Source organism: Triticum urartu, chromosome 6, assembly GCF_003073215.2.
Source record: "Triticum urartu cultivar G1812 chromosome 6, Tu2.1, whole genome shotgun sequence".
NCBI classification, from domain to species: Eukaryota; Viridiplantae; Streptophyta; class Magnoliopsida; order Poales; family Poaceae; genus Triticum; species Triticum urartu.
The window spans coordinates 378,802,242-378,827,991 of record NC_053027.1 but is presented as its reverse complement, the minus strand read 5'-3'; the positions used below and the strand labels follow the sequence as shown (position 1 = coordinate 378,827,991).

The 25,750-nt window shown below is 47.9% G+C and overlaps 2 protein-coding genes across 5 annotated transcripts; both read left to right on the top strand.

The window, feature by feature from the left end:
• The first annotated feature begins 104 nt into the window (after window positions 1-104).
• On the top strand, window positions 105-8,080 carry LOC125516796 (putative receptor-like protein kinase At3g47110). The gene is made up of 4 exons (XM_048682106.1): window positions 105-227; window positions 317-734; window positions 1,464-1,478; window positions 7,938-8,080. The coding sequence occupies exons 1-4, from the start codon at window positions 105-107 to the stop codon at window positions 8,078-8,080; spliced, it is 699 nt and encodes a 232-aa protein (XP_048538063.1).
• Window positions 8,081-21,157: 13,077 nt separating this feature from the next.
• Window positions 21,158-25,505, top strand: LOC125513603 (receptor kinase-like protein Xa21). 4 transcript variants are annotated; one of them, XM_048678758.1, is made up of 4 exons: window positions 21,158-21,304; window positions 21,524-24,277; window positions 24,375-24,797; window positions 24,941-25,505. In XM_048678758.1, the coding sequence occupies exons 1-3, from the start codon at window positions 21,184-21,186 to the stop codon at window positions 24,752-24,754; spliced, it is 3,255 nt and encodes a 1,084-aa protein (XP_048534715.1). In that variant the 5' UTR covers window positions 21,158-21,183; the 3' UTR covers window positions 24,755-24,797; window positions 24,941-25,505. The 4 variants fall into 4 exon arrangements, with proteins under 4 accessions (XP_048534715.1, XP_048534714.1, XP_048534713.1 ...); XM_048678757.1 differs by having other exon boundaries at window positions 24,921-25,505; XM_048678756.1 differs by having other exon boundaries at window positions 24,375-25,505.
• The last annotated feature ends 245 nt before the right edge of the window (window positions 25,506-25,750 follow it).

Below are 25,750 nucleotides of genomic sequence, written 5' to 3'. Positions count from 1 at the left end.
GCTGTGGTGGTTTGTTTCCGGAGGGCGCAGCAGTCGCAGGTCTTTAGCACTTTGTCGAGCTGCCGTTGTTGGCATTTATTTCTTCTTCTTTTTCTTTGGGCTTAATGTGCTGCTCGCCCCAGCATTGCGATGTGTACAATGGTGGTTTGCTTTGGAATACAAAGTGGGGGAAACCCTTTTTAGATAAGGTTTTTGACCTTGATATGAAATGTCTAGACAAAAGTTTTGCACTCCCTTATATCCATATTAATTGATGCTTCTTTACTACAACTTTGTACTACAGTCGTACTGAAGCATCGTCAATTAATTTGGATAGGAAGGAGTAACAGAATATGAGGTACTGAGTAGAATTCAGCACAGGAACCTTGTACCCATCCTCACTACATGTTCGACCATAGACAATAAAGATATCGCTTTCAAAGCTCTAGTTTATAAATTCATGCCTAAAAGAAATTTGGACACATGGTTGCATAATACATATTCGGGTAGTTCTTCCAAATGTTTGAGCTTAGCTCCAAGAGCAAGCATAGCTACCGGTATAGCCGATACAGTGGCTTATTTACACAATGATTGTGAAAGAAAGATTATACATTGTGATCTAAAACCAACTAATATCCTTCTAGACGATGATAAGAATGCTTATTTGGGAGGCTTTGGCATTGCAAGCCTCATCGGACATTCAAGTTTAGTCACCTCAACTAGGCTGAAGGTAACAATAGGGTACATAGCTCTAGGTACTTTCCCGCACGTCTATCTTTTATGGACATCTATTATTTTTGAAGACAACCTCGCACGACATAACTGGTAAGGGAGTAAGAAGTGTTGTTTTTGTACCCAGGACGAGACAATCAAACACCGTCTTTTTCAATGCTAGTTTGCATGTTCTACGTGATCAGTCATTCAAATAGCGTCAAATTTATATCCGCTCACATGTGTTGCCGATATGTTTGGTCATTGGTTGAACAGTATTCCAAAATGTTCAAAACGCTAATAAGGATGGGAGCATATGCCTTAATGTGGTCGCTATGGGTATGTACAAATGATTTGGTTTTTAATGACAAAAATACTTTAGGTTATTTTCTGGCATACGTACGCCTCGTACGTGGTCTACAGTACAACGAACAAAGTACCAAGTGTTGTTCAAGACGATGTGTACGCTATTGCAGGTGACTACAAAGGTTTTTTCCAACATGGATGGCAGCATAGCCTTCGGATTGACCCACCACCTCTTTCGACATAGGCATAGTGTCGATATATAGGACTCTACAGTTGTTGTTTTGTCGTTTTTGTTTCTTTTCTTTCTGTCAAACTTTTCAGGATTAATTATGTGCATCTTAATTATGCAGAGTCCGGGTGTTACTCATAATGTTTTGTATCCTCTTGATGCGACATTTTTAGATAATAAAAGCGCCCTTTATCGATTTTTTTACAGGATATTAATTACCAATTTTATCTTTTCGCAGAATATGCTCAAAGTGGCTATCACTACTAGGAAAACGGCTATAGCTAATATGGACATTAATGATGCACCATGTATAGCAGTGGCGCATCAGATATACTTACGCCATTATTGGCCACATTACTAATGGCACACCTGGTGTGCGGTGCGCCATTACTATTTTTGAAAAAAAAAGATAAAAAAAAACTAGTAATGGCGCACTATCCCCACTATTAAAAAAAAATTCTTCAAAACTAGTAATGGCGCACCGCACACCAAGTGCGCCATTAGTAACCCTGGTTACTAATGGCACATTCTTAGGTGGTGCGCCATTGGTAACCTGGGAGCAGCTAAATATTTTTGACAGCCACCTACCACACTCACTTTCCCCACATCATTCTCTCCATCTCTACCAAGTTTGGTCTCGGCTGCCTCCTCCTCCTCACCTCATTTGCACCATAGATTCACCCAAATTAAGTGGTTAAATTTCCTTTTTTTGATAGGTAAGTAAGGGGAAAACTTTCTTTATGTTCTAGATCTACTTTTTTGTCCCTTCAACAACGTACACACTTTTTATGGCATAGATCTACGCATGTTTGTGGTGTTGTATATGTTTGTGTCTGCAGGTACCAGTATTTGAAATGCGATAGTTACCAATATTTTACCGGAATGTTGATTCATTTCCGTCTCGGCAAGAATTTGGCACTATGCATTCTTTTTGGTCCTATTTTTAGGCAAAGTCATGCCAAAAAAATTTGGTTCTAAAATATCATTTTACTCTACCCCGCAGGTGACCATGGTCTGCACGATGACTGAAGGCACCGTGAATAGGTTTTTGAGCTCCGCGAAGACCGAGATGCTTCAAAAGAATGAGACGGAGATAAGATGTCCGTGTCGAAGATGCAAGCTGAAGAGCCTTATAGACCCGGATTCCGGACAGGTGCGGGACCACCTGCTCTTGCGTGGTTTCATGGATGGCTATCGGTGGCAAGGTGATGAAGATGATTATGAAGTTGTCCATGGGGGCCGGGCAAGAAATAAGGAAGGGCGGCAAGACAACCGTGGCGAGGGTGGGCGAGAAGACGAAGAATCTCCAGGACATGATCACGAAGTAGATGCAGGACACAGTCATCATGTAGAAGATGCCGGACATGATGATGAGGAAGATCAAGGCGAAGGGCATGATCATGAAGATGAAGATGCCGGAGCAGACGACGATGGACCATCGATGGCCTGGGTGCAGGACCCTCATATTCAAGAGCTGCTTCTCAAGCAGACGGGTAACGCAAGAGCTGCCACCCGAGAGAAAGCCAAGCTGGATCAACTGGAGATAGACGCGATTACTCCGTTGTATGAAGGATGCAGGCCCGAGGATACCCGCCTAAAAGTAACGCTCATGGCTCTAGAGATGACGGTAAAACACAAAATGACTGACGCATGCTTCGACGAGAACATGTCATTCTAGCACGAACGTCTTCCCAAGGGGAACAAGTGCCCGACCAGTTTTAAGGAGGCGAAGAAAATCGTGTGTCCTCTAGATTTACCGCACGTGAAATACCATGTGTGCATGAACAATTGCATCATTTATCGGGGCGAGCACGCAGAGTCTACCATATGTCCACTATGCAACGTCACTCGATACAAGAAGAGGAAGAAAGCTCCTAGAAAAGTGGTATGGTACTTTCCGATCGCTCCTCGTCTGCAGCGGTATTTCGCGAACCCAAAGCTAGCAAAGCTCCTGCGTTGGCACGCGGATAGGGAGGAGAAGAAGCGAGAAGATGACGGAAATGATCCGGAGATAAATAAAAAATACAAGATGCTGAGTCATCCTAAGGATGCGAGCCAGTGGCAAGCATTGAACTTCGAACACCCAGAATATGGGGACGATCCAAGGAACATCATGCTGGGCGCGAGCACCAATGGAGTCAACCCGTTTCGCAGCCAGAGAAGCACACATAGCACCTGGCCTGTGTTTGTGTGGATGTACAACCTTCCCCCTGGTTGTGCATGAAGAGGAAATACATTCACATGAGTATACTAATTGAAGGGCCGAAACAACCAGGGAATGACATCAATCTATATCTGGGGCTGTTGAAAGAGGAGCTAGACACGCTGTGGAAAATGCCAGCCAATACGTGGGACGCCGCAGAGAAAGAATATTTCCCTATAAGAGACGCACTGCTCACGACGGTGCACGACTATCTCGGTTACGGATATGTCGCGGGGCAGGTGATCCACGGATTTTCTGCATGCGTCAGGTGCATGGATGACACAACGTATCGCCAGCTAGATAGAGATCCAGGGTCTTTGAAAACCGTGTTCATGGGACATCGAAGGTGGCTTCGCGACGATGACTCATGAAGAAAACGTAAGGATCTGTTCGATGGTGAAACTGAACCCCGAAGACGCCCGCGTACGAGGAGCGGCGAGAAAATTTACGAGTTGTTGAAAAAATGGAAAGAGTGCCCACCGCCGGGAAAGAAGCGAAAGGTGCCAGTGTTGGGGATACACATAACAGGTAGGCCCACGAAGGGTCGAAATATCATGAAGCATGGGGTCCAGACAACATGTGGGTCCAGGTAAATTTCATAGAGACATACTATCCACTCGGACAAGCAGCATACTATCCACTCGACCAAGCAGCATACCATCCACTCGGATGATAGTTCACCACTCGACCGTACGACTCACTTGGATATACGAAGACCAGCAGGCAGCAAAGCAGTCGGCATCATTCTCATAGTGAGGGCTTGGTAGTGGGCTGGTATTATGGCATTCATGTCCCACTTTGTAACATAGGAGGTGAGGGGGTGGCGCACTCTATATAAGTCACCCCCACCACTAGACGAGGGGGCTCTCTTCTTTCTTCCACCTCTCTCTCTTTCTAACCATTAGTCTCAGGACATAGCTCAGGCATGAGATCCGCTCTCCTCTCTCTCTCTCAAACACACATTGTAATCTCTGGATACATACTCAGATAAAACAAAGCCTCTCCGGAGCATGAGACGTAGGGCTGTTTATCTTCACCGTGAGAGGCCCGAACTCGCTAAACCACCGTGTCACCCATATGCATCTCGATAGATCATGCTCCGTTACCCTATACCTTATGATTGTTGGAATCGTTCCCACGACAGTTGGCGCCCACCGTGGGGCATGACGTCTATCAAGCCATGATGTAAATGGTTATTTTTCAACCACCGGCGGCAGATCGATTCCCGCTGAAGGAAACATGCATCAATCCAAGCAATTACAAGAAACCGGCTGCACCTCTGCGCATGGCCACCGGCGCCATCCGCCCCGTCGTCGTCTCCAACCTCGGTACAGCCGAGTGCGTGTGCGGCCATCGGCACCGTCTCCGTTGTCGTTGTCAATGACCTCGACACAACCGATTGTGCCTCGTCTGCGACATCGTCGTTGAGCCTTCACGTGTGGCCGCCGGCGCCGTCCGCCTCATCATCGTCACGCACAGGCGCCGGCGTCGTCCGCTTCATTGTCGTCACGCACAGGCGCCAGCGTTGTCCGCTTCATCGTCTTCTTCAACCTTGTCGATGAGCCCCAACGCACGGCTGCCGACTCCGCCTCGTGTTCTCGGCCTCCACGGTGGAAGCGCAGGCACAACGCGGCGCAGGCGCGCGTCGCTCCTTCCTCCGATGCCAGTCGCCAGCGACTGTCTCCGCGGCGGAGGCGCACTGCGACGGCGACCTACAAAACAACCACGACCCACAACCTGCAACCTGGCCGTTCAGGGTCAAAGGAATCAATGCCTCCAAAACTTTCTTGTAAGTCTATGCATAATACGGTCACTTCCATGATCAATTAACTGCATGCAGAAAAAAGGGAAACGGAAGGGCGATCCCCACCAACAGGCAACCCCGTTGGCTCCACTTTATTAAGGTATAATCACCTCATTAAGTGGCCAATTGGTGAGGATTTACAATCATCAGTTACCTAATTACTGCGGTCATAAGTGCATTGCTCTGGCGCTAGCTAATTAGTGCATGCATGCATGCCGTTAACTCCGTGGCTATGCTGGCTATACTTGCTAACTTGCAGGAAAGTGCTGAGACGACAAAAGAATATTCGTGGCTATGCTTACTACTCCCTTTATTTTAAAATATAGTGCGTCTGTGTTTTTTAAGGTCCAACTTTGATCATAAATTTAACCAACGAGACCAACTGCGGCGGGAGAAAAAATTATATAATTGAAAACTTCTTTCAAATACGAATTCACTGATATAATTTTTGCTCCCACCGCAATCAGTCTTGATAGTTAAATTTATGATCAAAGTTGAAGCACATAAATAAAGGAAACACTACATTTGAAATGAAGGGAGTACTAACTTACAGATCACTGGTCCTGTCGTTATCCATCGATAACAGTCCACTCGGACAGACGTTTCGTTCAGGCGAATACAGTGACTCAGCCGCCTGCACGCCAAGTCGCTCAGCTGGTCATGTCACTATCACTTGGATCACCCGATGGATCTTCCACTCGGACAGCTGCAAACCCGATTCGTCTAGAGTTCACAGATGAATCCATTCAGATGCAGACTCAAGTTCACTAGGCCATGGACCCTAGCTCACTCGGTCGCCTATGCGTCGTTGCTCAGTTAAACACATCTTCATTGCTCAACTGCCCACACGTCATTACTCAGTTGGACACGTCTTCATTAACTTGTCCACTCGGTCGTCCCACACGACACCGCTCGGCTGAGAATATCTGCGTCAACTTGTCCGACTCAGCCACCCATGCATCGTCACTCGGCTGGACATGTTCTCGTCACTCGTCACTCGGTAGGACGTGTCTTCATCACTCGGACGTCCCGCACGTCGCCACTCCGCGCACGCGTCTACATCACCCTGACGCACCGCGCATCGTCACTCCACGGGACGTCCCGCGCATCGTCACTCTGCGGCGCGCGTCTATTTCACTCGGACGCCCCACACGTCCCTACTCTGCGAAACGGGTCTACTTCACTCGGCCACCCCACGCGTCGCCTATCGGTTGGTCACCTCATCACCACTCGACCGCCCCGCGCGTCGCCACTCCGTTGGTCACCTTATCATCACTCGGCCGCCCCGCGCGTCGCCTATCGGTTGGTCACCTCATCACCACTCGGCCGCCCCGCGCGTCGCCACTCGGTTGGTCACCTCATCACCACTCGGCCGCCCCGCGCGTCGCCACTCGATTGGTTACCGCATCACCACTCGGCCGCTCCGCGCGTCGTCACTCAATTGGTCACCTCATAACCATTCGGCCGCTCCGCGCGTCGCCATCGGTTGGTCACCTCATCACCATTCGGCCGCCCCGCGCGTCGCCACTCGGTTGGTTACCTCATCACCACTCGGCCGCTCCACGCGTCGCCAGTCGGTTGGTCACCTCATAACCATTTGTCCGCTCCGCGCGTCGCCATCGGTTGGTCACCTCATAACCATTCGGCCGCTCCGCGCGTCGCCATCAGTTGGTCACCTCATAACCATTCGGTCGCTTCGCGCGTCGCCATCAGTTGGTCACCTCATCACCACTCGGCCGTCCCGCGCGTCGCCATCGGTTGGTCACCTCATTACCACTCGGCCGCCCCGCGCGTCGCCACTCGGTTGGTCACCTCATAGCCACTCAGCCGCTCCGTGCGTCGCCATCGGTTGGTCATCTCATCATCACTCGGTCGTCCCCGCGCGTCGCCACTCGGTTGGTCACCTCATCACCACTCAGCCACTCCGCACGTCATCATCGGTTGGTCACCTCATCACCACTCGGCCGCCCCGCGCCAATGGGTACACCACAAGGGCGGAGGCGGAAGCTAGATACGCGCGCTATCTAGCAGGAGAGAGGAGGGAGCGGAGGAGGAACCGGATGAAGACCAGTTTTATCGCGATGATGCTCATCGTGACTGCAGCTCTCTTCTATGTGATGATAGTTTAGATGATCGATCTCGACTTTGTAATGTGACGACAAACTCGGCTAATATATATGATGAACTTTGCTAATGTCTCGAGACCTAAACTTGGCTAATGTTTGAACTTTGTTCGCTATTTCGAATTTGGAGACTAATATGATGAATTCTATTGTGTGATGTTTATATTCTGTGTTGTGTAACATGTATTTTGTAACCTGTGCAAATACCAGATATTTTGTAACCTGTGCAAATACCAGAAAAGCAAAAAATAATAATTCCTAATATGCATAGTAGTGGCGCACCATATTGAGCATTAGTGGCGCACCAGGGCTAAATACCAGTGGCGCATTATGGGGCATAGTAATGACGCACTTGGGGGCATACATGAAGGTAAATATGCCCCCTAGGAGGCATAGTAATGGCGCACTGTTGGACATAGTAATGGCGCACTACCAGGTGCGCCACTATTATCTGGGATACTAATGGCGCACCAGAGGTGCGCCATTACTATTTGTTACTAGTGGCGTGTTAATAGTGGCGCACCTATAGTGCGCCATTAATAGCAAAAACAGGTGCGCCACTAACAACCCTTTTTCTAGTAGTGTATGCATCAATCCGTGGGGATGTTTACAGTTTCGGAATAGTACTCCTAGAGATGCTCATTGATGAAAGATCAACATACCCTATGTCTGAGTTCATGTGGTCAACTTTGTGGACAGGATTCCCTAAAAAAATTACTTTGTGAAGAGGAACTATCCAGATAAGATATCAAATACTATATCTAAGTGAACGTTGGAACAGAAAATGCGACATATGAATGTCTGTTATCACTCATGCAAGTGAGCACGTCGTTCTTTCCTGTACAACTCAGATCCCAAGAGAACGCATGAACATAATAGTAGTAACCAATATGTTGCATTCAATCGGAACATCATACATTAGGGCAACCAAGCTAGGGCAAAGTCGTGCTTCATTAGAGTGGTTTACAATTGGTCATCATCTCATGTTATAACGGGTAGAGTTTATCCCTCATATTAGAGTGCTTAACAGAAAAATACCACAATTCGACCGATCGTGAAAAAAAAACAATCACTTGGCAAAAAATATATATTAGAAACTACCACTCTATGACTTAAATTTTGCCAAAAACTAACATGAGGGAGGATAGATTTGGGCATTTGGCTAAAAAAAGATCTAATGATTTTTTTAACACTACATGTGGGTCTCTGCTAACCCACAAGCATAGGGGATAACAACAGTCTTCGAGTGCAGTATTTCACCAAATTTCTTGATTCAACACAAGGGGAGCCAAAAAATATTTATAAGCCTTAGGAGTTGAGCTGTCAATTCAACCATACCTGAAAAGTTGTTTCTCTGCAGCAAAGTGTTTAGTAGCGCAGTAGGTTGATAGTTTTGATACTAGCGGTAATAGTAACAATAATAAGAGTGATAGTAATAGTAGTAGTTTTGTAGTGATTGTAACAACAGTAACAACAATAGTAACTTAGCAAAGACAATATGAGCAGAGCACATGCATTGGATCAGCGATAGATATTTGTATGGATGATATTCATCATGCAACAGTCACAACCTAGAGCGATACACAATAACTCAAATTGATCAATTCAATATAGGCATGTATTTTGTATATAGTCATATGTGATTATAATTAAAACTTGTATAATATCTTTTGTTTTTGTGATAGCCTGGCTTATTAGGTGATAGACCACTCGTATGAATAAACAATTACTTTTTTTCCGGAAGCCCATTCTAAAAGAACTCCCAAATTAAGCATGCTTGGCTTCGAGTACTTCCAGGATGGGTGATCGATCGGAAAATTTGTCTCGGCTATGCACGAGTAAGGACAAAGTGTGCAAAAAAGACTAGTATTGATCTGTGGGGCCAGTCTAGATCCTACCAGGGGTAACGACCATAACCGACGAGTGTGTCTGGGGCATTACAAGTTGATATCAGAGCCGGCCCTCGTAGTTCCACGGATGTTTGTGGGTCAGGTGCGCGGTCATGTTTTTCATGACGTTTATGACCCGTCGTGGCACACGGCATGACACATGTACCGAGCTGGACACACAAACGTATGTGCCAAGAGGGAACGTTCCTGTAGCCCGACGAGGACGTCAGTTCCTCTGAGTGAAAGTGTATGTGATAGCCTGGCTTATTAGGGATGATATACTATTCATATCAATAAGAAATTCCCTCTTTTCCGTGAGCCCATTCGGCATAAAGGGTCATTTAAGCCAATGTGGTAGTTTTTTTGCAAAAAAAATAGTCATATGGTGTTAGTGTTTTTGTTTTGCAAAGTTGTAGTTTTCCGTCTGGGTTGATCGAATTGCTGTAGTATTTTTTGTTCAACACTCCATTGGGTTCCAGATTTTGCTTATCTCCGTGTCCCAGATTACATGGTGAAACACCACCTGTAAGACACATTGATTAACTCCGTACCACAACTGCAAGTTAATTAGCTAACCGCTTGGTCCTGAATCCAATCTGCAAACTACTGAGCCTTATCACTTGAATACTATTGTACTAGAAGGATACTTGACGTGTTGCTACAGGAAACTAAATAAAATACTGTTGATTAATAATGCACTAAGTATGACAAGCAATTTTAAAAAAAATGACAATATAATTTCTAAGGTGGTGTTTGGTTCTCTAGTCCTAGGACTTTTTCTAGTCCCAGCTAAAAATTCTCTAGTCCCTAAAAAGTCTCTCCATGTTTGTTTTCAGAGACTAAAAAGTCTCTAGTCCCTTCCTAGAAGTTATTAAATGACCATGTTGCCCACAGTATATAGAAAAATAGCAATCAAACAACACCATGGGGTGGCGGGCCAATGGGTGCATGGAGGGGCATTGTTGGAAAAGTCCCAAAAAGTCTCAAAAAGACTCTTCTTGAGAGTCTTCTTCATTTAGTCCCAAATGACTAGTTTAGTCCCTAAAAAGTCCCCCCGTTTGATAAAAAGTCTGTAAGATAGACTTTTTCTAGTCCCTACACAAAAAAGTCCCTGAAAACAAACACCTCCTAAACATCTTGCAAGAAAAGATAGAGCAACTGAATGCACTGAACAGCAGATTTTTTTTGTCTCCAAGAACATATAGTCAAAACATGGTGTCTTGCGTATTTTATCAAACATTTTCAGATAAACAACCCTTGTCCTATGACATATAATCTATAGAAATACTAAGCTCTCATGATTTGAAGCATTCTCGTGCTTCGGGGGTTGTGAGGTCGCTGGGAGCCACATTTAAGAGGTTGTTTGTTGCTTAAATTTATTTCTCTTTCTCTATTTAACATTTAACATATTTTAATACATGAGATCTTATCAAAACTTTGTGAACCTTAAATATCATTTTTTTATATTTTTTAGCTTCATTGTTTGTTATTACATTCACGGATATTTTTAAAGTCCGTGATCATTTCTTAAGTTCGTGCACATTTTTAAATTTGAGAACTTTTTTAATTTGCAAACTTTTTTGAAATACATGAATATATTTTAAATGTGTGATCATTTTATAAAATTCATGGTTTTGTAAATTCAGAATATATTTTAAAATATTTGAAAATATTTAATTAAACTAACTTTTGAAACTTAAAGACGATAGCCGATTTTTTTGAGCTAGCAGTGGGACGAGCAGAAAAAAATACTAACCGAGTGGGAGAAGTAGGGTCTCAAGCTGAGAAAGCGAGAGCTCGTGAGCCGACCCATGTGAGTGTTATAGCAGCAATTCCATGATTGTAGCGTGGAATAGGAGCTCTCAAGAAGCTCAAACGACCACCAGCGGCTGGCACCGAGACCGAAATGTGTAATGACACCACAATCACGCACCAAACAACTCCATTCTCCTCTAGAAACAAATACTATCTCCAACAAGAACCTGACATGATGTACAAATGATAAAACACCTTCGAAAAATAATTCAAACACAAGTCAACATAAATAAAATCCGAACAAAACAACTGGTTGCAACAATCTACTAAATATAAAAGAATTAATCCCATAAGTGAAGAACGGCGCGGCAAAGCGCGCGTTAGCCTCTGGTATAACAATGAAACCGAATGGGATAGAAAGTAATTTAGGATGTGTTCGCTTCACAGGATTTTGAAACTTTTCCAGAGGAATGTCGGTTCCACATTTTATTTCCCTTGACATCGTTTGGATCAAAGGAAACATCTACAGTATCTCTATGGAAAGGTTCACTCACAGTGGTCATTCCAAAGAATTACGTAAATCTGGTCTTTCTTTTTTAGACGCAGCTTTAGCGCCTTAAAGGCATCTGCCTTTGGGTCACTGACATGTGAACCAGCCACCTGTTAGGTCCACATGTCATAGACACAAAGGCAGGTGTCTTAAGACATCAAAGCATCATTCCTCTTTTTTGGGCGGAGGCATGAGGCCACCACGGTGCAAGTTGAATAAAAAATTACTTTCACATGGCAGTGAGAGAAGCTAAACCGGCATGCAATGATTAAAATTATTAGTACAAACACCTCAGGGAGGTTTTCAATGAACCTAACACCTCTTCCTTTTCAATTTTCTATTTTGGGTCGAGCGGGATTGCACTCTACAGCCAACTCCATTCCTGTACTTTTTTATATTCCTTTGTTTTTCTGACCTGCATACTGAATGGTACCTTAATGTCTACTGATGCAATGTGCGTTTAATGCAATCTCTGTTGGTGCTATTTGTGCTCTGTTTTTGTGCAAGTGCAATTTAAATGAAATTGAACATCAAATTAATATTAAAATCAACAACCGGTTTTGCAGCCGAAGCCGATATGGACCACAATACTCTAGTGGTTTCATTACCTCAATTGACTCGGGCAATATGATACTCTAGTCCAAAATGATATGCCATAGAGGAAACAGCTCCTTGTAGGCCAATAAAATAAGAAGCAAATGACACAATCATTTGGGAGATGAGAGCCAGATCTACCGATAAAACTTATTAAGAATTATGAGGGAAAAAAATCATATGACTGAACATTCAACGAACTCAAAGGAATAAAATATTTTTTTGTGGGAAATAAAATAAATTTGTAATACCGTCTGTGGATACCTATGCGAAGAGAAGTACAAGCACAATAAGGGCATTTGTAGCCGGTCCCTTAAAAACTTTTAGAGAAGCAAAGTGAGCAGCTATCTGCACCTAGCCAAACTCTTAAACGTTTAGAGGAGAATTATTTTTTAAAGAAGTTATCTCCAAAAGGCAGCCCAAGTCTCTCACTCTTACTCGACCCATGCCACTTCTTGGGATAATTTTGGCTGCTCCCCATTTCCGCCCAAAGCGCTACCTCTTCCCGCCACCGCCGCCCAACCTTGTTATCGTCGCCACCGCCACCCTCGGATCTGTACGGAATGGAACCGGAAGGCGACTCTGCTACCTCGCTGGCCACTGCCGTCGGCCCGACAATATCGGAATCGACCTCCGCAGTGCCGCTCTTGTGAAGGAAGAGGTTGGGGATGAAAAGCTAGCTCCGGACCGCCGAGCGGTAAACAAAGGCCGGCAACAAAGGCCCCTGCGGCTGCGACGATGCCTAGTCACCCTCACGGTTCTCCGACCAGTGACAAGTGGGCGAGGAAGCCGACGGAGGTGCTCACCGAGGTGTCGGTGAAGAAGAAGAAGGCGACTGTGCCGATGCGTACACCACCTCCTTCTCGTCCGGTGGCTCGTAGCCCCGCTCAAGCCACCCCTACACCCGCTCGTCTGGTGCGTTCGGCCGCCACAGTCATGACCGAGGACAATGGCCATGAACTTGATGATATGCCAGAGAGTTTTTTTTTTCTTTTGCCTTTTCTTTTCGGCCGACACATTCATGACGGTGTGCAGCCGTGGGGTTTGAGATTGTTGTTGTTGGTTGTAGTGTGGAGGAGGGGGTAATGCGCCCTTAATGTCTCAATTGCATTCGTCACACATCCAATGCCTCGACGATCTAGATTATGACAACAAGTATCAACCATGATTTTTTGATGGATAACACACAAATATCTACTGCAATAGATGTATAGCAAGTCATGTTGTAAACATCAAAATGAAAATTCAAAGACCTTGACTATTACGTGGTGCACGCCACAAGAGATTTCTTCCCGTATGGGACCATGTCCACCCTCAACGTAACCTCCCTGGAAGCTACGGCATCTGTATCGTGGCTCTTTCGTCCATATCGAACAAATACATGTTTACTTGACCCGCCGGTCCATCCAAATAACCGAGAATCGAACCATATCCATACAATACGTTCGCCATTGTAAAGAACCAACCACAATTTTCTTTTGACGAAAAAACAACGTAACTGAAAAAACGAGAACCTCAGACCAGTAGACCTTTCCACATGCTGATGTTTGTCAGCATCGTAACCGCTGGAGAGAGGTCGCACATCAGTGCAGAAAGTCTCTGTCCGTTTCCGGTCGAAAATTATATAGCTGGACAATGGGTAAACATGTGGGATTCAGATGCTGGATATGTCGCAACAACCTTGTCCAGCTCAAACAGCGACCACATCGGTAGACGACAAAGAGATGAAAAGTAGCAATTAGAGCAACTCCAATGGGTCCGCCCACGTCCGTTTGGATCAGTGCGGACAAAAGTAACGGTCCAACGCGCCGACCCAAACTCAAATCGTGTACGCCCGACGTCCGTGCCCACCCATTTCCGGCCCAATAGGCCGGACGAACAAGGCAGAGTCAGATGTGAATCCAGCAGCACATAATAAACCATCCCTAATGCATCCGCCCGCGCTCCTGCGACGCGCCGCTCCGGCGCCCGCAGCCACGGACACCGCCGCGGCCGCCGCTGAACTGCTCCACCCCCGGTCAAGCCCTTCGTCAGTCTCGCGCCGGCCCCCCCCCCCCCCCCCCCCCCGGATTCTCTACCCCAAGGTCTGCGTGTGAGTGCCTCGTGCCTGAGCTGCTCCCGCAGCTGCTTATGGCCGACCCAGATCTGTCCCAGCCGCTGTGGTCGCCGGCTGCCTCGAGCTCCCTCCCGGAAATCCGGGCCGCAATTACTTCGACCGCTCTGCCAGGTCCCATCCGCAAGGTTCGATTTGCTCAGCCTGAAGATCTGCCTCGCCCGCCCCTCGGGCAAAACATTCATGGCGCACCAAAGCCATGCATCAAGGCGTGTCGACTCCGGCCATCAATACACCTTCGCCCTTGGCCATCAATGCCGTGCAGGGTGCGCCGCGGGCAACTGCTTCCTCGAGCCCTACACCGCCGCAGGAACCGGGGGGGGGGGGGTGGACTCCAGCTCAGGTGAGTGGCAACTGGTTAAAGCTCCGTACTGGTGGCGTGCTCTCACCCCCAACCACCATCATTCAAGTCGCCGGTCAGCGCCTTCAATCTCCCCGCCTACCAGCCGGGCCTTTGTCAAGCGCCATCACAGGATCTACCATAAGTGCTTGGAGAAGGGCCACAACAAGATTGATTGCAGAGACCCGTATAAGTGTCTGATCTGCCGCAGAAGTGGGCATCGAGCACGGCAGTGTTCCAACTCCTCTCCTCCAACCACACAAGATCTTCACAGAGCTCATCCAACTCCTCTGTCCACCCTGCCGGTCCCGCCCAGGCTCGTCGACCCTTCTGCTCAGCCACGGCCTGTGGCCGTGCCCTTCCTGCCTGGGCCGGAGATGCCTCGGGTGGGAGACCCCTCGCTCCGCCCTGACGTGGGCCATGTCGTCGTCGTCTCCATGCCGGTGATGGACGCCCAAGCTGCCAGCCTTGCCAACCTCGCGGTTGTCGTTTGGCTTGGGGGCAACCGCCCGAAGGTCAGCGCCTCCGTCATCCGCGAGGCTGTTGCTGCGGCCGCGGGCGCCGACCGCTCCCTTCTGAAGGTGGTCCCTTTCTACCCAGAAGACTTCCTCGTCAGGTTCGACTTCCAGCATCACCGAGACTTGGCCACGGCTGCTCCAGGCCGTTTCTCCCACTACAACTCCGACTTCGGCAACCTTGACATCCACATTGCTAAGTGGCATCTCAACGCGCATGCCGATGCTGTCCAAGCCGACTACCACGTCCACCTCTGCATCGAGAACGTTCCGCTCAATGCTTGGAACGATGCTGTTGCTGCACAAGTGCTTGGGCCAGACTCGCTCCTGCACTACTTCGACATCGCCACTATGCAGTGCGAGGATGCTGCGACTCTCAACCTATGGGCGTGGTCGGCGGACCCAAGCAAAATCCCTAAGGTGCAGCTGGTCACGTTCACCTGCAACCAGCCGCCAGCGAGCTGCTCCCCTGCTCCTGTCGTCGGGCGCAAAGGGCTGCGACGGCGCGTCCTGATCCACCTGGACCGAATCGAAGACTACACCCCTGATGCCGACGACAGGGTTCCTCAGCGGCCGCGCCCTCTCCCCCCCTTCGACTGGCGCTATGGCGTTGTGGATGGTGAGGCCCGCTCTCGGGATCGCCGTGCTGGGGACGAGCAACGAGGTCATGACAACCGCGACTGACGCGACGACGACTGCGACAGAGACGATGAGGAAGATGGACGCGGCAGGCGCGGCGACTGTGACTCTTCCTCCTGGCGCAACCTGTTTCGGAGCCGCTCCAGGGCTCCCCGACGCGATGATGGTCGGGATGGAGGCTCTCGCGATGGACGACGGTGCGATGAGCGCGAGTCCCGCGGCTGCTATGATGACGACAGGCGTCGAGATGTCCCAGACTACAGGAAGATTGACACCACCAGGGTGCAACGCCTTCCTGATGGCGCTGTCATCCCCGCTTCAGGCAGGCGGGCTTGGCATCGTGTGGCTGGTCCGGAGAGGCGCTCACGCTATTGCGAGGCGTCTGGCTTCCGGTTCACAGAAGAAACCCGCGGCAGATCACCTCCTGCATCACCCCGCACCACTTCCTGCGACGTGATCGAGCTGCAACCCTCCCCCACACTTCCTGCCTGGCTGCGTTGTGCCCCCTTCTGCTTGGGATCGCCCGTGTCTTCAGAGGCGCCTCCAGGGTGGTCCTCCCCAGCAAGACTACAGCAGCGTTCTGGATCGACGCCACCAAGCCCCAACACACCTCTGTTTGCTTCTGCTGATGTGGTTGCTCCTGAAGAAGACCAAGTTGTGATGAGCTCCAGCCCTGCCCAGGTGCCTGGGACACCTCTGTTCGTGCCTTGTCCTCCAGCCATCCTCCCGACGCCCAACTCCACACCACCAAGGTCGCCGGCTGCCAGGAGGAAAACCTTAGCTGGCGTAACTGGCCTGAACCTAATTCGTAGCAGCCCCAGACTGGAAGCAAAGAACAAAGACATGCCAATCGCGAAACTAGCTGAGAGATTACTTTGCCAGCGTTTGGGCGTTGTTGAGGAAGGCGAAATGATCACTGAAGAAGCCATAGAAAAGTATGTGTCTCTCTTCCGCAGTCAACTGCCCGACCTGGCGGTTGCGGCACTGAGAGCCCTGTTCAGGCTTGATTGTGATCTTGCGACTGCTGTTGAAGATGCCCTGCTGGACCATGGGGGAGAGGCTGGTTTGGAACTCCAAGGCCAAGGTGAAGAAGGCGCGACGGCGACGGCGACTTCCTGATGCTTCTGCTCCGATTAGTAGTTGATGTATCCCAGTTCTTATGATTAGCAATCTTCATGTTTTTATCCCGTTTGCTGGACTAGCTAGGCATGGTTGTCTGCAACTATCTCGTGATGTTACCCAGGCAAGACTTCTGTTAGTGTTAACAGTCATCGATGATGTAGCCCTTGTCTGCAATGAATGAAAGTTTATCTATCTTAAACTGGAATGTCCGTGGCCTCAACTGTCCAAACCGCCATGCAACCATTCATGAAACAATCGCCGCTACCTCTTGCAATCTTGTTTGCCTACAGGAAACAAAATTAGTTGTTGTTGACCCTTTTGTGGCTTCTTTCCTGGGCGGTCAAAGACTGAAGAATTTTGCAGAAAAACCTGCTGATGGCACCAAGGGGGGAATTCTTATTCTCTGGAATGAAGACTACATGAAGGTGGACGGCATCCATGTTGGCACATTTTGCATCTCTGTGAACATTTCTATTGTCAATACTCCCATCTCCTTCAAACTCACTTCAGTCTATGGGCCTATGAGAAGTAATCTGAAAGACTCTTTCTTCCAAGAGCTTGTGAGCGTCAAGCCTGCATAGGGCACTAGATGGCTAGTGACGGGAGACTTCAACCAAGTTTATCGTGCCCGGGACAAAAACCGTGCAAATGTGGACCGCACTCGCTTAGTGCGCTTTCGAAATGCCCTTAACTCCTGTGAGCTGAAAGAAATCCATCTACAAAATCGAAAGTTCACTTGGAGCAACGAACAGACTAACCCGACTTTGAGCAAATTAGACTCTTTTTTTGCAATGAGGAATGGGACCTAGATTTCGGCACACACATCCTCCATGCCCTGTCGTCCTCGCTCTCGGACCATTGCCCGCTCCTGTTGGCTAGCGGCAAGGGGCCAAAACGGCCAAAATCTTTCCGTTTTGAAAACTTCTGGACTAAAATGCCTAACTTCAAGAAGATCGTTCAGGATGCCTGGAATGAGGAAACCACCCACTCTGAGCCCTATCAGGTGCTTTTTCACAAGCTCAAGAGAACAAGTCAATGTCTTCGCAAGTGGAGCAGGTCCATTTTCTCGAACCACAAAATCCAGCTCCACATGGCCCTTGAGATCATCCTCCGTCTCGACATCGTGCAAGAACAAAGGACACTGTCAACGGGTGAACGAAACCTGAGAAAGGATCTTAAGAGAAAGGTTGTGGCCTTGGCAGTTCTTGAGCGGGCAAGGAAAAGGCAAAGCTCGAGAATTAAGTTACTCAAAGAAGGGGATGCAAACACTCGTTTTTTTCACCTTCGAATCAATCATCGACGGAGAAAGAACTTCATCCACCGTCTTAAGCACAATAATGGCTGGGTCACGAGCCATGATCACAAGAAAGAAATTATTCAGAGCCACTTTAGGAAAGCCATTGGGAAGCCCCCCCCCCCCCCCGGCGATCCAAGAGCTCCCGGGAGACAAGGCTCCGGGCCCGGACGGATTCACTGGAGTTTTCTTCAAAGAATGTTGGGACATCATTAAGATGGAGATTATGCTTGTGATCAATAATTTCTCCAATCTGCATGTGAACAACCTCCATTGGCTCAACTCAGCCAACATTGCCCTCATCCCAAAAAAAGATGGGGCTAAAGACATCTCCGATTTTCGGCCTATCAGTCTCATTCACGCGGTTGCAAAGATCATAGCTAAGATGATGGCTACTCGGCTAGCCCCTCACATGTCCGCGCTCGTCTCCAACACATAATGTGCCTTCATTAGGAAAAGAAGTATCCACGACAACTTCATGTATGTCCGCAACTTGACCCGCAGACTCCACCGTACCAAATCCCCTACTTTGCTTCTCAAGCTAGACATCAAGAAAGCCTTCGAATCGGTTAGGCGGGATTACCTTATGGACTTGCTGCGCCACCATCACTTCCCAAGCCGGTTCTGTGATTGGATATCTGCTCTCCTTTCCACGGCCTCCTCCAGAGTTCTACTCAATGGTGTTGCTGGCGACCCAATCACACACGGATGTGGGCTTTGGCAGGGGGATCCTCTCTCCCCTATGCTCTTTGTCCTTGCCATTCATCCCCTGCACCATATCCTAGCCAAGGCTACCGCGCAAGGCAACCTCCATCCACTCCATGGCAACCCCATCCGGGCCTGCTTATACGCTGACGAGGCGGCCATATTTGTGGCTCCTTTTAAGGAAGATATACAATTCCTCGCTTCAACGCTTTCTGCCTTTGGTGAAGTCACTGGATTAGTCACCAATTGCAACAAGAGCTTAGTTGCGCCCATCCGTTGTGCCGACTTGGACCTTGATGACATCCTTCAGGCTTTCCCGGTGGTCCGAACATCTTTCCCCTTGCGGTACCTTGGCCTTCCCCTGTCGGTCACTAGACTCAAGCGCATACACTTTCAGTATCTTGAGGACAAGATTGCGGGCAAGCTGCCGCCTTGGTCGGCTATGCATGTTGCGACCCCTGGACGCATTGTTTTGGTCAAAGCTGTCCTCACAGCCATTGCGATCTACCATCTCACGCCGATGGAGCTCCCAGCTGAGGTGTGGAAAAAGATTAACAGCCTGCGACGTGCTTATCTTTGGGCTGGCTGTGACAAGGTGTCTGGTGGAAAGTGTAAGGTTAATTGGGAGCATGTTTGCAAGCCCAAGATCTTCGGTGGCCTGGGTGTGCTCAATCTTGAGAAATTTGCGACCGCCCTTTGTCTTCGTTGGCTTTGGTTCGAATGGGCTGACCCTCCCAAAACTTGGTTGGGGATGGAAACGCCTTCTACTGATACTGACAGAGATCTTTTTTCAGCATCCACGATTGTGACCATTGGTGATGGCAAAAAAGCAAAATTCTGGGAGTCATCTTGGCTCAATAGCCTCCGACCTAAAGATATCGCTCCTAAAATCTTCGAAATATCCAAAAAGAAGGCATGTTTGGTTTGTAAGGCTCTTGACAACAATTTCTGGGTCCGGCAAATTGACATTTCACAGGGGCTCACTTTGGCACATATCCAGGAGTTTGCGGTCTTATGGGAGTTGGTTACTGAAGTTGCTCTCAATCCGGATAGGAAGGACGCCATTTCCTGGAAATTCACTTCCAGTGGTGAATATTCGACGGCTACAACGTACATGGCACAATTCGAGGGCCTAGTTCTCAGCCCAACTGCTCCCACAATCTGGAAGAGTTGGGCTCCCCCAAAATGCAAGGTCTTCACTTGGCTTATCATCCAAAACCGTGTGTGGACGGCGGATCGATTACAACGGTGAGGATGGCCAAACTATGGACTTTGTCCCCTATGCAAACAAGTCCAAGAGTCCGCCTCCCATCTCCTCTTCCAGTGTAGGTTCACTACCCGTGTCTGGCATGCGGTGGTCGCCTGGCTCGGCATGCAGGACCACTCGCCACTGACTTGGCGCCATGAAGACACGGTTCAAGATTGGTGGCTTAAGACGATAAACTCTGGAGGGCACATCAAGAAAGCCACTGCCTCTGTTCTGATGCTTGTCATGTGGTGGAAAGAGCGGAACGCAAGAGTCTTTCGCAACACGGCTTCACCGACCACCATTATTGTTGCCAAGATCAAAGAGGAGGCCCATCTTTGGGCGTTGGCGGGAGCCAACCACCTGAGTGCGCTTATGTCGCGAGAGTAATCTTTCTTTCTTGCCGCTCTGCGGCTCTTGTCTAAACCTTCTCCTTAATTAATGAAAATGGCAAGCCTTTTGCCTTGTTTCAAAAAAAAATATTTCCGGCCCAAAATTGTGCCTGGGATGCGTCGGCGCGGACGCGCCGCGCGTCTCCTCGCCGTCCGCCGCGTCGCCACCTGGAACAGGGCGTTCCCCTGGGCCGGCCCTGCGCCGACATTGATCGACCTCACCGGTCCCAACGCAGCCGCCGCCACCGACGAGGACGTCTAGGGCAGCGCGTCGTCTAGTTTTTAGTGTTTTAATTAATGTAATGTGGACTTTCGCCGGCCTTCGTGGCCGGCTTTTATGTTTAACTAAATGCATGTATTTATTTTCAAACTGTTCGCAATATATTTTTTTGGCGCGCCGACGAAATGGGTCGGGCCAGCGTTAGGCGTCCGCGCCGACCCAAACACAATGCCAGACGTTTGTGTCCGCCGGACCGATCTAAACGAACAAAAAACGGACAAAAACGCCGTCTGTTTAGATCGACCCGTTGGGAGTTGCTCTTACTGGAAAGTTTGACTGATTCCAGGTCTTCGATGTAGCAGCGGTCAAGCTAAGATAAGGCGTTGGAATTTCAGATGAGATGCATGTGTGTGGATGTGAGGATGCGGCAAATGTGTTTTTAAACACCTGGGCCATGAGCCAGCTGAGCATCCAACGCACACGCACCCGCACACTTCACAGCTCGCACACCGCCACCCGGCAAAACCAAAGTAGAAACGGTTCCCGTACTGTTCTGCTCCCCCGGTCGAGCAGAGGTGCGTACCCTCCCTCTCTCTCTCTCTCTCTCTCTCTCTCTCTCTCTCTCTCTCTCTGATTACGTATCTCTTTTGGCTTGTATCTTGCTGAGCGCTAGTCCTCGATGTTAGCACACGTATTGTTCGTTCATAGCTGCTCACAGCATATGGGCGCAACGTTTGTCCGCTAGTAAACATGCAGTTCATAACTTGCCACCAAATTTATGACCAGTTTTGCAGGTGACCAGGGCCTCATGCGTTCTCCCAAGCAACCGGCGAAGCTCGTCATGCTTTTACTGTTGGCACTGCTGCTGCTCTGTAACGGAGTTGGCAACGTCCATTGCACAAGGATCCACGAGAACAGCGTCGATCTACACGCGCTGCTAGACTTCAAGCAGGGCATCAACAATCCTCAGGAAGCCTTGAGCAATTGGAGCACCACCACCCACTTCTGTCGATGGAATGGTGTCATCTGCACCACGACACGGCCGTTTCGTGTCTTGTCGCTTATACTCACTGAATTGGACTTAGCAGGCCAAATCAGCTCCTCTCTTGGAAACTTAACCTTCCTTGAAACGCTTGACCTTTCATATAATAACTTCGTTGGTCCCTTACCTGTCCTTGGCCATCTCCAACAACTCCAGACACTTTCTCTGAACAACAACAGTTTAAATGGGATGATTCCTGATTCACTTACCAACTGTTCCAGCTTGGACACTTTAGATCTCTCTGTAAACTTCCTAGTGGGTCCAATTCCTCCGAATCTGGACTTGCTTTCAAATCTGACTTACTTAGATCTATCTAGAAACTTGCTAGTGGGTCAAATTCCTCTGAAAATAGTTTCTCTACCAAAGCTGGCCACATTAGATCTCTCTACTAACATGCTAGTGGGTCAAATTCCTCCGAAGTTAGGCTTTGTTTCAAGTCTAGAATACTTCAGTTTGGCATCAAACAAACTCGAGGGAAGCATTCCTAATGAGCTTGGGCAATTGCCTAGTTTACAACACTTGCTCCTGGGAGACAATAATCTTTCAGGTGAATTCCCGCATTCCATCTTGAACCGTTCTGCTTCTCTCCTATATCTAGGCTTGGAGCTGAATATGCTAGGCAAGGTATTGCCACCTAATATAGGTGACCTTCGGGGTCTCGTACACCTTACAATGAGTGGCAACATGTTTGAAGGGCACATCCCAGCTTCCCTAGGCAACGCCACAGGATTAAAAGTAATAGACTTATCAGCTAACAATTTCACCGGGCAAATTCCTAACTCTTTTGGAAAGCTCTCAAATCTGACTAATCTAAACCTTCAGTATAACCAGCTTGAAACAAGGGACTGGGAATTCTTCAATGCATTGACGAACTGTCGTTCTCTAAACTCACTCTCACTGGGTTTCAACCAGCTGCAGGGATCTATACCGCAGTCTGTCGGTAACCTATCCAACAAACTAGAACAACTTACTTTGACTCAAAATAGCTTATCAGGACAAGTACCCCAGAGCATCGGCAACCTTAGTGCATTAAATCAACTGGCACTAGGTATAAACAACTTAAGCGGCACAATAGAAGGATGGATTGGAAACCTAAAAGGCCTTGAAGTATTAACTCTCCGCTCAAACCGCTTCACCGGCCAAATCCCACCCTCTATTAGCAATCTTACTCGGTTGATAAATCTTTATCTCTATGATAATCAATTCGAGGGCCTCATACCCCCCAGCCTGGGAAACCTCCCACTCACACAGCTAGTCCTTAGCTCTAACAATCTTTACGGGTACATACCACCCAGCTTAGGAAGCCTCCAACAGCTTACGTCATTGAATCTTAGCCACAATAATCTCCAAGGTGAGATACCTCAGATTAGCGCCCTTAAGCAACTCACTACTTTAGATCTTTCTTCAAATAAGCTCACAGGGAGTATTCCAGATTCTTTGGGCCAATGTTACGGCTTACGGAGTCTGCAAATGGACCAAAACTTTCTGTCAGGAAACATCCCAATAGCTTTTGGCAAACTGTTGTCTCTGAGTATACTAAATCTATCACACAACAACTTGTCAGGCACCATCCCGTCGGCTCTAAACAAACTAGAGTTCCTAAACCATCTTGACCTTTCATATAATCATCTTGAAGGAAAAATACCCAGAGATGGAGTATTCGAAAATGCTACGGCTGTTTCACTTGAGAACAATTGGGGGCTCTGCGGAGGCGCCGTGGATCTTCACATGGCTTCATGCACAACCATTTCCAAGAAAGAAGAGGAGAGACGATACCGTTTGATTAAAGTATTGATTCCAATATTTGGATTCTTGTCACTGGTACTGTTGATCTACTTTGTACTCCTTGAGAAGAAGATGCGAAGGGCAAATGATACATCAGCTTCATTAGGCGAGAATTTTCTGAAGGTTTCTTATGCGGATCTAGCACAAGCCACATCAAACTTCTCTGAATCTAACCTGGTTGGGAGAGGAGGTTATGGCTCTGTCTATCGCGGAAAGTTAAAGGATTCTAAGGTGGAAGTGGCCGTCAAGGTTTTTGATCTTGAGATGCATGGAGCTGAGAGAAGCTTTCTGAAAGAATGCGAGGCACTGCGAAGCATTCAGCATAGAAATCTTCTTCCCATCATAACTGCTTGCTCGACGGTAGAAAATACAGGCAATGTTTTCAAAGCTTTAGTTTATGAGTTCATGCCTAATGGGAACCTAGACACATGGCTGCATCACAGAGAGGACGGGAAGGCTCATAAACATTTAAGCTTAGCTCAAAGATTAGACATAGCTGTTAACATGGCTGACGCACTGGATTATCTACACCATGACTGCGGAAGACCCACCATCCATTGTGACCTGAAGCCCAGCAATATTCTTCTGGATGATGATATGACCGCTCTTTTAGGAGACTTTGGTATTGCAAGTTTTTACCAAGATTCCAGGTCAACATCACCTGGTTCAGTGAGTTCATCATCAGTCGGTATGAAGGGTACTATTGGATATATTGGTCCAGGTATGTTTATGTTGGTTTCTTGTCATACCTTCAGTACATCTCAGGCAATCCAATACTTCAATACATAACTGTATCTTATACATGTATCTCTCTGTAGAGTACGCGGGAGGTGGCCGCCATGCATCAACTTGCGGAGATGTTTACGGTTTTGGGATAATACTGCTGGAAATGATGACCGGAAAAAGACCAACAGATCCATTGTTCAAGGATGGAGTTAGCATTGTCGACTTTGTGAAGAGCAACTTTCCACATGAAATAGTTCGTGTCATTGATGCTAATCTCAGTGAAGAATGCAAGGACATTGCTCAATCAAAGAAGATTTCAGAAAATTCAGTTCATCAATGTTTGCTATCTGTGCTGCAACTAGCACTTTCCTGTACGCACCCAGTACCAGGCGAAAGAATGAATATGAAAGTGGTGGCCAGCAAAATGCATGCAATTAAAACATCCTATGGGGGCTGCAATGCGCAAGAGTGAAGAGTGTCCTTCACTAGAATTAGAGTGACTGCGAACGTGCTATGTAAGTGTAACATTGTAACCAGCATAATGAATCTGTAGTGTACACTTACATGTGTGTATGTATATATATTTAATATATTTTGTGTACTCCTCGGAGTATATGTACGCCTATATTTAATACCAGAACGGTCAAGCCATGGACAGACGCTGGGGCAATCAGAGGAATACCAGAACGGTCAAGCCATGGACAGACCAGAGATGAAAGGACGAGATGATTTCTTGGAAGGAGAGGACCAGGAGGAAGAGAAAGAGATGGAACTTGCTAAGGTCAATCTGGAGGAGGCCGGTGTGTTCCAGGACCAAGTGTTCGACAATAAGAACGTGCAGAAGCATGTTGAGGAGGTGGATGATGAGGACCTCATGGAAGGTATGGAGGCAACCGACCCAGGGGCCGCCGGTCAACTGACGGGGCCAAGTGTGGCGCCCCGTCAGGAGCAATGAATTCCATAGTGTGGAACTGCCGTGGTGCGGGGAACGCCTCGACAGTTCGCGACATCGTGGCTCTGACTCGAGCCCATTCCCCAAGTATGGTTTTCTTATGTGAAACTAGACAGCAAAAGGATAAGATGTATCGTCTTCGTAACAGAATTGGTCTACGTGGCTTTGAAGGAGTTAGTAGTGAGGGTAATAGTGGAGGTCTAGCCTTGTTTTGGGATGAGTCCTTGTACGTTGATATTCGTGATTGCAATAAAAGATGGATTGATGCGTATGTTCGGTTGCCTGCTGATGATCAAGTGTGCAGAATTACCTTTACATATGGGGAGCCGAGAACAGAGAATAGACATTTGATGTGGGAGGGGATGAAAAGATTAAAGGCTCAGGATGATTTACCATGGCTGGTGGTAGGTGACTTCAATGAAGTATTGTGGGATTATGAACATCTGTCGGAAACACCTAGATCACATGGGCAGATGATTGCCTTCCGAGATGTACTAGAAGCTTGTGATTTATCTG